The 12,908-nt window shown below is 43.0% G+C and overlaps 1 protein-coding gene across 7 annotated transcripts in view; it reads left to right on the top strand.

The window, feature by feature from the left end:
• TMEM164 (transmembrane protein 164) overlaps positions 1-12,908 on the top strand; it is a 53,220-nt gene that overhangs the window by 29,335 nt on the left and 10,977 nt on the right. For all 7 annotated transcript variants that reach the window (XM_083423974.1, XM_083423973.1, XM_083423975.1 and 4 more), the window contains exon 5: positions 8,080-8,158. In XM_083423974.1, the coding sequence (XP_083280100.1) occupies positions 8,080-8,158 (79 nt within the window). The remainder of the gene's footprint in view (positions 1-8,079; positions 8,159-12,908) is intronic.

Raw genomic sequence — 12,908 nt, 5'->3', positions numbered from 1 at the left:
CATGATTAAGCCGCTTCTGGCGAACCAGAGCAGCACACGGAAACACCGTTTACCTTCCTGCCAGAGCAGTACCTATTTATCTACATGCACTTTGATGTGCTTTCGAACTGCTAGGTTGGCAGGAGCAGGGACCGAGCAATGGGAGCTCACCCCGTCGTGGGGATTCAACCCACTGACCTTCTGATTGGCAAGCCCTAGGCTCTGTGGTTTAACCCACAGTGCCACCCATGTCCCTGTCTGCCTGGTAGGAAGGTGCAAATAATATTTCTTTTAAAACCAGACTATGTAAGGACAAAAGTTGATGCAAAAATTTCCTGCTAGGTCTATCATATAGTAGGCCTTGCAATACATTTTGCCTAATGTATTTTCCATGGAGGCGCAGGTTACAGCAACAGCCAAGGCGACATTTTTCCACCTTCGCCGCATCAAGCAGTTGGTCCCTTAGCTTTCCCGCCCCGACCTGGCCACAGTGATCCATGTGACAGTCACTTCCTGGCTTGACTACTGTAATTCGCTCTACACAGGGCTGCCCTTGAAGCTGTTCCAGAAACTCCAGCGGGTGCAGAATGCTGCAGCGAGGCTCCTCATGGGGTCTCTCCCATGGGAGCATATTCACCTAGTGCTTTTCCAGCTGCACTGGCTCCCGGGTCAGATTTAAGGTGCTGGTTTTGACCTTTAAAGCCCTTCACGGCCTAGGACCCTTGTACCTACGGGATCGCCTCTCCCGGTATGCCCCACAGAGGACCTTAAGGTCCATAAATAGCAACACCCTAGTGGTCCCGGGCCCTAAGGAAATTAGATTGGCTTCAGCCAGAGCCAGGGCCTTTTCAACACTGGCTCCGGCCTGGTGGAACGCTCTGCCTCATGAGACCAGGGCCCTGCAGGATCTGATTTCTTTCCGCAGGGCCTGTAAAACAGAGTTGTTTCGCCTGGCCTTTAACTTGGAGCTAATTTGATTCCCTCCCCCTCTTTCTTTTTTCTTTTCCCTTCTCCTCCTGCGATGAGGCTACATTTTAATATTTTAATGTTTCAATATTTTAATGTATTTTAATTTCATTTTTAAGTTGTATTCATTCAACTTGTTTTTATTATTGCTTGTTAGCTGCCCTGAGCCCGGCCTTGGCTGGGAGGGCGGGGTATAAATAATAATAATAATAATAATAATAATAATAATAATAATAAATGTCTTTAATGTGGTCAGTGCCCTCCAGGTATACGCAGACCTGTTTATTTTAAATTTCATTTGTATCCCACCTTTTCTCCAGGGAAGTACTTGGAGTATACTTCATCTTCCCCTTGCAATAACTCTGTGAGGTAGGTTAGGCTGAGAGGCAGTGACTAGCCCAAGCTTGCCCTTTGAGCTCCTTGGCCGAGTGAGGATTAGACTAGCATTGAATCAAATCTAAACTTCATAAAAGACCACATGAGAAAAACATTAAGTTGTTTGAGTTCCAGACAACAAACCTAGTAAAATAAACTGTGTAATCTGGAAACATCTACAGCTTTCGTAAATTTCTTAACTGCATTTGCACCCTGCCTGTGTAACTGGATGACGAATGCTAAACTTAGACCACTGAAGAACTAGCTCCTCTTGGGACTGGGATTATGGCAACATCAAGCTTCGACGTTGCTTTGCTCAGCTGCCTTTTCCAAGGCAAACCTCCAAATGGTGTTCTGCTACCTCATAAGGCCTGTTTGAAACTAGAAACATAGACCTATGAATTCTGGAAGCAAAAAGAGGCAGAGCGGAAGTTGGACTTCCAAGAAGCACAGCTTGAATCCTAGGTGGCAGGGGGCAATGTACTTTTAAAAAAATCAAAAACAAGCTCTGCATCGTCGATTCAGTTTGTCAGATAAAAGTACAGGGGTACCTCAGTCTATGAACAGTCCTGTTAACGAACTATTCGGGATACGAACTCTGCAAAACCAGAAGTAGGTGTTCCAGTTAGTGAACTTTGCCTCGGAAGCCGAACTGAAGCCGAATGGCGGAAGGGCACCAGCAGCAGGAGGCCTCAATAGGGAAAGTGTGTCTCGGTTTAAGAACGCTTTGGTTTAAGAACTGACTTCCGGAATGGATTGAGTTCGTAAACCAAGGTACCACTGTAGTGTCCCAAAGCCTGTGGGGGGTTGAATCGGGTTCCACCTTGGCTCTGACTTCTTTATATGGCTTCAGGCAAAGTGCTAGAATTCATCAGCATCAGTTTTCCATTTGTAAACTGAGGAAAATTTCTCTGTATATTCATAGAGTTTATAGACCACCCTGTAGCTGTTTCCTGGGGAGCTCACAAAAAATATTTCCTAGACTAGGGTTATTCTAAGAAGTAATTTAGATTTAGGGGCTTGTCTTGGAAGTAAGTAAGTCAAGTTGAAGTCTAGGAAGAAAACTTGGTAACTCTGAAGAGCTTTGCATGTGGTCTTTTAGTATTTATTTATTTAGTTAGTTAGTTAGTCCTTTAGATCTCCATTAATTGTCACATTAATTTGTGTGTCACATGTGATTTTAAGAGGCATTTACTTTAGAAATCAAAAGATAAAGTAGAACCTAAGCATTGATTTCTAATTTACTTTCAAAGGGATTTGGTGTAGAGAACGATGGTGAAACTGGCATAGAGCAGAGGTGGGGAACCTCCTGCCAGGGGCCAAATGCACCCTCCACAGTCCTCTCTCTTTGAGCCTCAGGTCTCTCCTCATACTAGGCTTCCTACTTAGCCAGAATCCCTCTTCCCAGGTCACACCTTCTCCTCAGCGAATTCTCTCTCACTAGGCCAACTGCGTGCACCCTCTTTGCTGGAATATGTTAACTCAACTCTTGTTTCTCACCTAGGTGGAGAATAGAGAGGAGTGTGTGAGTTTGTGTGCTGCCTCTTCCATTGTACAATGCTTGATTCTTATGTAAGGGAGGTAGCCTAGCAGCAGCAGCTAATGCTTCCTCCCAAACAGTAGGGCCGCTCAGAACTCTGGCTCCACCCCCAACCTCCACCTGCCATTGTATCTGCAAGTACATTTGCTGGCTGAATGGCAAAAGCACTGTGTTGGAACAACTAGGTCAGTGAAGAAGAACCTGTGTCCCTCCAGGTACAGTTGCAGGAGTAGCCAACATAGTGACCTCTGGGTCACTATGTGTTGTTGGGGATAGTAGTCCTGCAACATCTGGAGAGCATCAGGCTCCCCATCCATCAACTGAATGGATCATTCCCAGAAAATCAGGCTAAGAGTGATGATGATAATGATATGGTGTACAGGGATTCTAGAAATAGGGGGAGGTGTTACAGTGCAGGCAAGAGGGGAGTCTTGTTGGCTAGGCAGCCCAGGACTTCCATATACACTGCCCAGGCTTGCGTCAGGGTGTGTGTGTGTGTGTGTGTGTGTGTGTGACTTTTGTGCTGCTAATACAGCAGTTTGGCTTCATCTCTGGAGTCACACACACTCCATTGTCTCTCGAGGCAGATGCATGCCACCAATAGTGCAACAGTAACGTGCTGTTCTGTGCCAAACTCATATTTGGAAATATGAGTAGAGCATAATAGCTGTTGATGACTAATAAAAGCTCCTCTTGTCATTAATTTTCAGTGTCTTTCGTTGTAGATGAGTTGCCAGCATGCCAATTTTGTGTCTCAACCAAGAAACACATTTTAGAGCCTGTAGTAAAACTTAAATGGTAGTTAAACTGTGGGTGCTTCCTCTATCAAAACATGTTTAACTTTTAAGCATCACAAGATGCTGGTAGCCCAGCTCCTCCAGGCACCTCCTGCCCCTGACCTGTGCTAGCTGGGAAGAACTGTTTAGGAATTGGTCTCTGAGTTTTGGTTTCGATTTTCTTCTTTCTTCCCTGTCCCTTTTCATATGTGTGTTGGGATTTCATTTTGTATTTAGATTGCAAGCCTTCAGGTAGGGGCTGCCTTGCTTTGACTGTATGTAAGGCACTCTTGGGAGTCTTTTTGGCTGAAGAGCATATTACAAATATTCTAAATAGATAAGAGATAGATAAGATGCACAGTGTGGGAGCTTCTCTCTCACACATGTTGGCATGTATGCATTCAGTGCTTGGCTCTTACAGCACAACCCTAACCACATTTACACAGAAGTATGTCCTGTTGAATTCAGTGGGGTTTATTCACAGGTATGTGAGGTTAACAGCCTTTAGGGGTAAGTCCATTGAATTAAGTGGATTTACTCCGGGTATAACAGTTGAATTATCACCCTTTCTCTCTACATGTATCCTTTAATGGCAAATGCCATGTGTGTAATTGTCTGACAAAGTTGCTGGCCACGGGATCAGATTTGGCATATTTTGTTTATTTTTTGGTCATCAGTCAATGTGACCCTTGTGTCCAGGATTTCTATGGCGTTCACTTCACTATGCAGGAAAATGTTTTGTAACAATTTACTGGTAAGAATAGTCATACTTGTGCAATAATGTGCCTGGACTAATAAACAGCAATTGTGGTTTTGACTAAGCTGCTCCTGATCTGCACATTCATGGCTTCCTCTTAGATGGCTGGCCATGCTTCTTAGGATGATGCAATATCAACACTGGAAAATCCAGAACACCCAGGTTTTCCCCACTGCACACACCATTTCCTTCAATCCTTGCTACATAATGCATATAGTTAAGAGATTCTCAGGGATTGCTCCTGTCTTACCTTGTTTGCCTCTTGGCCCTCCTCAGGGTTGACAGGCTGCTTGCAATATTGTCAAATATGGCTAAGAGTGAAGAATGGGAATGGCCCCAGTTGAAATCTTGCTTTAATCTTGTAATAAACTTATTAGGCAGCTTTACGCAAGCCTTTCTCTCTCTCAGCCCAAGTATCTCCCCAGCTGCATTATATGGGGCAGAAATGCTTAGCATAATAGGTTGCAAGGAGTACTATGATAATGTAGGCAAAGTGCTTTCTGCTCTCAAAACCATTAGTAGCATTAATGATAGTATGGCTCTGTAATATAATGGCTAGGTTGGCATGTAAACTCCTGTGGCCCTGAGGAGCTGATTGAAAGCATCCAGTTCTGGGTTTCAACTAACCCCCATCTGTCATTGCATCTCACCTTGCCTCATGGGTGCACCAGCCCTGGCTGTAAGAGGAGGAACTGAGTGTATTAATTTTTGCTCTTGTGAACCCAGGTACTTGTTCTTAAACTAGGATACTGCCGCCGAATACAATTTCCTGGGATTCACAAGTGGGGAGAGTGATGTTGCACTAATCCTAGTGATTGGCTACTGTCAGAACAGAGTTCTGGAGTAGATAAGCCTTTGGCTTCCTTCATCAGGGGCCTACTCAGGCCCTTGTGCCCTGATATGTGTGCCCTTGTTTCCTGTCACACATGGTGTCATGAATACATGAAATATATGTACTACAGTGGTACCTCGCAAGACGAATGCCTCTCAAGACGAAAAACTCGCAAGACGAAAGAGTTTTTCGTTTTCTGAGTTGCTTCGCAAGACGGATTTCCCTATGGGCTTGCTTCGCAAGACGAAAACGTCTTGCGCCTTTTTTTAAAAAACCGCCAATGCAATCCTATGGGAAACCGTCAATGCACAGTGGTGCTTCGCAAGACGAAAAAATTCACAAGACGAAAAAACTCGCAGAACGAATTAATTTCATCTTGCGAGGCACCACTGACCTGTTTACTCTCTATGACTGTGTTTAATTTGATAGACGTGATGTTCTTCCTTATTCATCTTAGATTACAGTGGGTGTTGGCTATTCCTTGTTTTAATTATGTTGTTTAGACAGATGCTGGCGGTGTACCAGGAAACATACTTGTTTTGTTAGCCGAACTGGAGAACAAACCATTCTCATTCTATGAAAGATTGTTTTTGTTCTGCATGTTGTTGCAGCGGAATCATTTTTCAGAAGTGTTCCCTTTGTGGTGATTATGTAAAACAGTAGAGGAACCCTGTCAGAAATGAGTACTTTGTGTGTTTGTTTTTTTACCTAAAACTGTTTAAAAAAAATCACAGTTTAAAAATGTTTTCTGTGCAAGGGTTTTTCATCATTATCATTAATAAATAATAATAGGTAACAAAATACATCCAAACAGAGCATAATACCTGTCAGCTGCATATTAAGAATATCACTGGGAGATATACTTACGATATCTAAATAGACATGTGACTAAGATAGCAATGAGGATTAAACTAGCAAATGTTTTGGTATTAAATCTTTCCAGAAAGACATCTGGGATTCTGGTGGCATTAAATTGTCACCTTGCTTAACAACAAGTGTCATAAAAGGCCCCCATGTTGCCATGGGGGCCTTTTGTAAAACTTGTTAAAACAGTTGGCCAAAGTGTATATTTAGCAGTTTGTGAAGATTTCTTTATGTTTTTGAGAGGATTTGCTGCTTATATAAGACCCTTTCTAAGTAGTGTAATTTAGGGGTGGGTGGACTTCAGGCTGTATGGACCTACTTTGATTTTTCCTATAGCTTTGAGAGTCACCAACCAGAGCCAGATGCAAAATGTTTGCATAGGGAGCCTCGGTACGTTTAGAAAGAAGGCATTTATTTTTAGGACTAGAAATGATCTCACAGTCCTTTCACTTAAACCTGCTCCTGCACCAGCTAAACATTACAGTACAGTGGTACCTCGCAAGACGAAAAACTCGCAAGACGAAAGAGTTTTTTGGTTTTTGAGTTGCTTCGCAAGATGAATTTCCCTATGTGCTTGCTTCGCAAGACGAAAACGTCTTGCGCCTTTTTCTTAAAACCATCAATGCATTCCTATGGGAAACCGTCAATGCATTTCCATGCTTCGCAAGACGAAAAATTCACAAGATGAAAAAACTCGCAGAACGAATTAATTTCGTCTTGTGAGGCACCACTGTATACCGATATATCACGATGTCTGAAATAAGGATTTTTCCTGTGTTGTGATTTTTGCATAGCGTGCACATACGCACACATACATCATGATTTGTGATATACTGCCAGGACAAAAATTATGAAACTGATATAATGATATGGGGTTCAAACCAGTTTTTGCCGATATATTGATCTATCACTTAGCCGTACCAGGAGCTAAGCCATAGTTTGGCTCAAGCATTACATCTGAACCTGGGCCCATGATTTCTTTTGCTTCAAACAAACCAGGAATGGTAAGTCAAGAACAAACCTTGAAGATCCAAGAAAAAGCAAGCAAAGCTTTGCAAGTAAACATCTGATGCTCTTGCAAATGTCAATTTAACCAGTCAATTCAGCATGAAATCTAAACAGCTGAACTCCTTGCAAACCAAAGTTAAGGGTAACAAAGCTTGAAAAATTGGCTCCATAATTAGTGGGAGGCTGTGATGAAGTTGTTCAGTGCACTTTCAGAAGAAGAAGAAAAGACCAAATGCATTATGGGCTATGTGCTGCAAATCAGAGGCTGTGAGTCACAATTGCTCACTTCCGAACATTTTCTAGTACCAGTGACAACCAGGAAACATTAATGATGAACCTGAAATGCACTAGGGATAGCAGTACTTTACACCACAGTAATTATATGGGTTATTATCTCACATATTACATGGCTCACACAACCTGTTAAGTGAGTGAATAAGCCCATGACCATAATTGTGTGATTTTTGCCCTAAGGCTTGACAACCAGTACCTATTAGTATCTATATCCTCAGCTGGGGATTGAAGACTCAAAAGCTTGTGCCAGGATTTGAGTCCACAGTGACCCTTGAACTAGTCACCCAAGAGCACTGGTGAAGCTTTGGAACTGGAAAGCATTTCAGATCTGTTTTCCTGTTGTGTGATTTCTTAAAACTGAAGGAGGCTGCCATGTTAATTTTTACACGCTCTACGAATGCATAGAAAGTTGAGCTGAAATATCTCCTGAATGGCTATTCTCAGATGCAGTTCTGCAAATAAATGATGGCAGGATGCTTCTGAATACTAGCTGCTGAGAGTCACTGGTGGGAAGAGCACTGTGGCCCTTAGGTCCTTCTTGTGGGCTTCCCAAAGACATCTGGTTGGCCAATGTGAGACCAGAGTACTGGACTAGATGGGCCTTTTGCCTGATCCAGCAGGACTCCATCTATAGTCTTATGTTAATTTATGCAAAGTACTAACTGCTTTCTTTTCCTTCTTTCCCCAGCTACCTTTTGAATTGGAGGTCTATTACATTCAGCATGTCATGTTGTACATTGTTCCCATCTATCTACTGAATAAAAGAGGTATGTAGTGTGTGTGTGTGTGTGTGTGTGTGTGTGTGTGTAAGTGTGTAAGGCTTATTCGGAGATTTTTTTAAGGCCCCCTACTTTGCATTTAAATTGTTCACATTTTGTATACATATTTTATATGCCTTCGTCCCCTAAGTTTGGAGAGGTGCACAATCCAATTGGAGCACATCTATCAATCTGTATAGAAGTTGAGGCTTCCAAATGAGGACTTTCCCCACCTCCATCCCTAGATGCATTTATTCCATGTTATACTTGGGAAGCAGAACATGAAATCAGTGAGGCTAAAAGCCTGCTGGAACAGAAAAAAAAATTAATCCGGGAGCCTAGGGAGTTCGTAGGAAGGGGACAAACCATATAAAGCCTCACATTTCTTCATGGTCACTCTGATTTTTTGAGCAAAGATCAAAGTGTGTGACACTCCCATCTGAAGACTGCTGCATTGCATTACGATAGAGGTACCTCTTCCTGGTTTATAGATATTTGCTGCCCTCTAGTGCTGGCCCGAGAGAGTTTAACCAGCTTGCCTTCTAAAATCCTGGTTGCCTTGGAGATATACACAAAGTTGTAGAGGGAGGCCAACTTTGCATTACAAAAGCCCATTACAAAAGGATCTAGGCTGGTGAGCAGTACCTTGACAACATGAGATCCAGGAGCTGTTGCCAGCATCTGTTCCACCTACATGGGTTCTAGGAGTGTGGCGAGTGCCAGACCTTGTAGGACGGTTGCTTAGAAAGTGTGAATTCCTGATTAGCGTACTGGAAAGCAGTCAGAACTGCAAGAAAGGGAGAATATTCTCTAGTACAATTCACAGCAACTTAGTGTTTATTTTTCACCATTTCTTCTATGCACTTTCTCAACTTCGTTTATATATATTGGCTAAAAGATTCTATAACCTTCTCATCCCACCCAGCCCCACCACAACCTAGCAGATCTTTGTTCTAGCCCTTTGAGCCACTCTGCCTAGCCCTTTGGACTCACCTGAGCAGCACCTGGCTCCTGACCCTGCCTCTTACTCTCATTGACTCCTTTTGCTTGGCTGCAGTATGTTCTCGGACTTTGGTAATGCCCCTTGGTTGCCTGGATTAGATAGATGATAGATAGATAGATAGATAGATAGATAATTTATTTCGGTCAAAGACCAGCTCACATCGGTTGCCTGGATTAAGGAATATGTGTGTAAGATTGCCTGCTGTCCGGAGGTAAATTTTGCATCTGTAGCTTTTCTCTCTGGCCTTGGCCACCACTGCCATGTAGCCCTTGGAATGCTGGCCTGGACAAAATATGCATTCTCAAATGTGCTCTAGATACACTTTTGATCAGAGAAATGTTCAAAAGGTGTCATTACTCAGTGGTGCAATCCCTGGCATCTCCTGATAGAGCTGGGAGTGTCCTCTGCCTGAAACCCTTGAGACTCTGCCAGTCAGTGCAGCTGGTGCTGAGCTAGATAGACCAATGGTTGCCTTTGTATAAGGAAGCTTCCTATGGTCCTATTCATGCCAGAACATTTGGGAGGTGTAGATGCTAGTGGATAACTGCATTGATACTGGTGTAGTAGAACATGTGGATGATGCAAGTTTGTATTGGAATTTGCAAAGTTTAAATTCCTCAGGCATCCCAGAATCTTATGCTCTCTCACGCACATTCTCTCTTCCTCTCTTTCTCCCTCCCTCCCCTCCCTATCCTGATACCAAAATGACAATTGCTGCACATTTTGCATCCCCTTTTGACTTTAAAAGCAAGCTGCACAAGAGAGTCACGTGGTGCTGCAATTGCTTGGCTCTGTCTCTCTTAACACAAGGTGTCGCATGTGTGAATGATCCCTGGGGTTCTGTCTTGGCTTTCTTCCTGCTAGCTCTGTATACATAGGGAGGTGGTGGTTGGGGTTTTTTTGGGGGGGTGTGTGTGTGTCAGCACCAAAACATCCAATCCTTCACTTGCAGGCTGAAGTGCTACAGCCCAGCAATGATTTCACCACTCATTGCTGCTGATTACATAGCTTGCTGCTTAGCCTTAGAACATTTTCACATGTGAGATTTAAATTGCGTCTTCTGATATGTGCTGGTGCAGGAAAGCAGCGGTGAAAATGAGCACTGAGGCTATCTTACAATTGCATCACAACCTGTCTCACACAAGAGTTCCTGCATGCCTCTGGTTGCGAGCACTGAACATTTAAAGCGCATCACTCCTCCCAAAGAATTCTGGGAGCAATCGTTTACCCTCTACAGGTCTGCAATTCTCAGCATCCTAGACAAACTACAGTTCCCAGGATTGTTGGAGGAAAGTCATGTGCTTTTCATGTGTAGCTTGATTGCAGTCTCTGTCTAGGAAAGTTCTCTTTAAGTTCAAACCTTGTGTGTGTGGCCTGCATCACCCAGCAGGAGGAGCCAGAGCTCTCTCTTCTGTCGAAGAGGATGTGGTTGCTCCTTTTGGTGCCTTTTTTCAGCATAATACCACCATTTGTTTAGAGTACCATTTACAGATATTGAACCCCATGAGTGCAAGAGTTGCAAGAGGGCTGGTGCAACATCCCCCTCCCCACAGTAGCATCACACATTATGTGTATGTACAGGTAACTCACAACGTATGCACACGTTCAGCTTTATGCACTTAGCAAAACAATTTTTAAAAATTAGAAAGAGGGCAGAATGCGGACAGGTGTCCGGGGAAAAAAATACTCCGGCAATTCCACCCACCATTGCATTCAGTGTGTTTTGACTAAACACAGTTTTGGCTTTACACACTATGCCTGGAACATAACCTCAGTGTGAGTTGAGAGCCATGTGCATAACATATATAGTGGTACCTCGGGTTAAGAACTTAATTGGTTCTGGAGGTCCGTTCTTAATCTGAAACCGTTCTTAACCTGAAGCACCACTTTAGCTAATGGGGCCTCCTGCTGCTGCCGCGCCGCCTGAGCACAATTTCTGTTCTTATCCTGAAGCAAAGTTCTTAACCCGAGGTAATATTTCTGGGTTAGCGGAGTCTGTAACCTGAAGCGCATGTAACCTGAAGCGTATGTAACCCGAGGTACCACTGTAAAGGCTTGTTGTAGGTGCTAGAATTTAATTAAGGATTGAGTGTTATCAGACCCCCCAAGTGTTAGAAAGTCATCAATAGCAGTGTGTTTTAAGATGTGTGTTAGAAGCTTTTAACCCAGGGGTCAACAACCTTTTTCAGCCGTGGACCAGTCCCTTAGACCATGTGGTGGGCTGGACTATATTTTGAAAATATATATGAATGAATTCCTATGCCCCACAAATAACCCAGAGATGCATTTTAAATGAAAGCACACATTCTGCTCATGTAAAAACACACTGATTCCCAGACCGTCCGCGGGCTGGATTGAGAAGGCGATTGGGCCGCATCCGGCCCCCGGGCCTTAGGTTGCCTAACCCTGTTTTAACTCTTTGGAATTAGCCTGAGTGAAAAACTAAGGCAAATTGCCTGAATCGTGTATTAGACACTTCTCCACCACCTACCTTGCTTGCTTATTTATTTATTTATTTATTTATTTTCTAAATGCATTCTTATATTTCATACATATATTTGCGTTAGATACTTCTAACGTGATTTCTAAGGAAATCAACATGTTTTAAGAGTTAATTAAGTCATTTAATTTCCCTTTGAGGTGTTAGCTTAGGCTAATGATCCATTAGCAAGCCAAAGGATGAAAGGACATACACCATTTGCAAATCAGTGGATTTTATTGGTCCCTCAACTGAGGATTTAGTTTAAAAAGACAATGCCAGTGTTTTAAGGAAAGGTTTTGTTTAGAAAGGCAGTTAGGAGTTAAGCAACAGTGTTGGGAAGTAGTGGGCTGGAGAGAAAGCAATGTTTGAAAACAGTGGTTGGGGGCTGCTTAAGTCTAAAGGGCTACTGTGGCTATAGAAGAAGCTTCTTGGGGTATGTATGCTGTGGACCTCTCCGTTGTATGCTCAGGTTGTATGTATGTGTAAATAATTCATATACCATAAAGACACCACAGTCTCTGCAGTGCCTCATTTTTCCAAAATGAAACACAGTCCCTTGACAAGCGCCTGAAATCTTGCAGGCCTGTGGAGATTTGGTGGTGGTGTGTAGCATTATTTCTTAACCACCCTTCAGCACAGTTAGACTAAGTTGTGTTTGTTTGTGGCTATGAACTTATGGTGACTGCGTAGAGCAAGTTGGTTTTTCTTTTGTCTTGTTCTTCACTATTGTGTGTATAAATATGGAATTCATACTCTTTTATTTCCTAATGTCTAGATAATACTTTATTTAGCTATTTCCTATGTTTTATGATGCAGAATCTCCCTTTGCATTTTTGTGACTGATTTTTATGTATAATGTTTATTCTGACACTGAGGAAGAAGCTGTGTTTAGTTAATTGTGTTTTGGAGAATGTGTATGGGGGGTTGTTGGTATTTTTGGCATTCATCTTTTATTTAAGATGTGTTAACCTACTGGTACATTGTAGGACGCGGGTGGCACTGTGGTTTAAACCACTGTGCCACTTGAACTTGCCTATCAAAAGGTTGGCGGTTCCAATCTCCACGACGGGGTGAGCTCCTATTCTTTGGTCCCAGCTCCTGCCTACCTAGCAGTTTGAAAGTACTCAGTGCAAGCAGATAAATACCGTATTTTTTGCTCCATAAGACGCACCAGACCATAAGACGCACCTAGTTTTTGGAGGAGGATAACAAGGAAAAAAATATTCTGAATCTCGGTAGCCAGAACAACAAGAGGGATCGCTGCGCAGTGAAAG

The sequence above is a fragment of the Podarcis tiliguerta genome (genome assembly GCF_965153285.1).
Source record: "Podarcis tiliguerta genome assembly, chromosome: Z".
In the NCBI taxonomy this organism is placed as follows: Eukaryota; Metazoa; Chordata; class Lepidosauria; order Squamata; family Lacertidae; genus Podarcis; species Podarcis tiliguerta.
The sequence above is the reverse complement of the archived record's forward strand: the minus strand, read 5'-3'. Positions and strand labels throughout refer to the sequence as shown.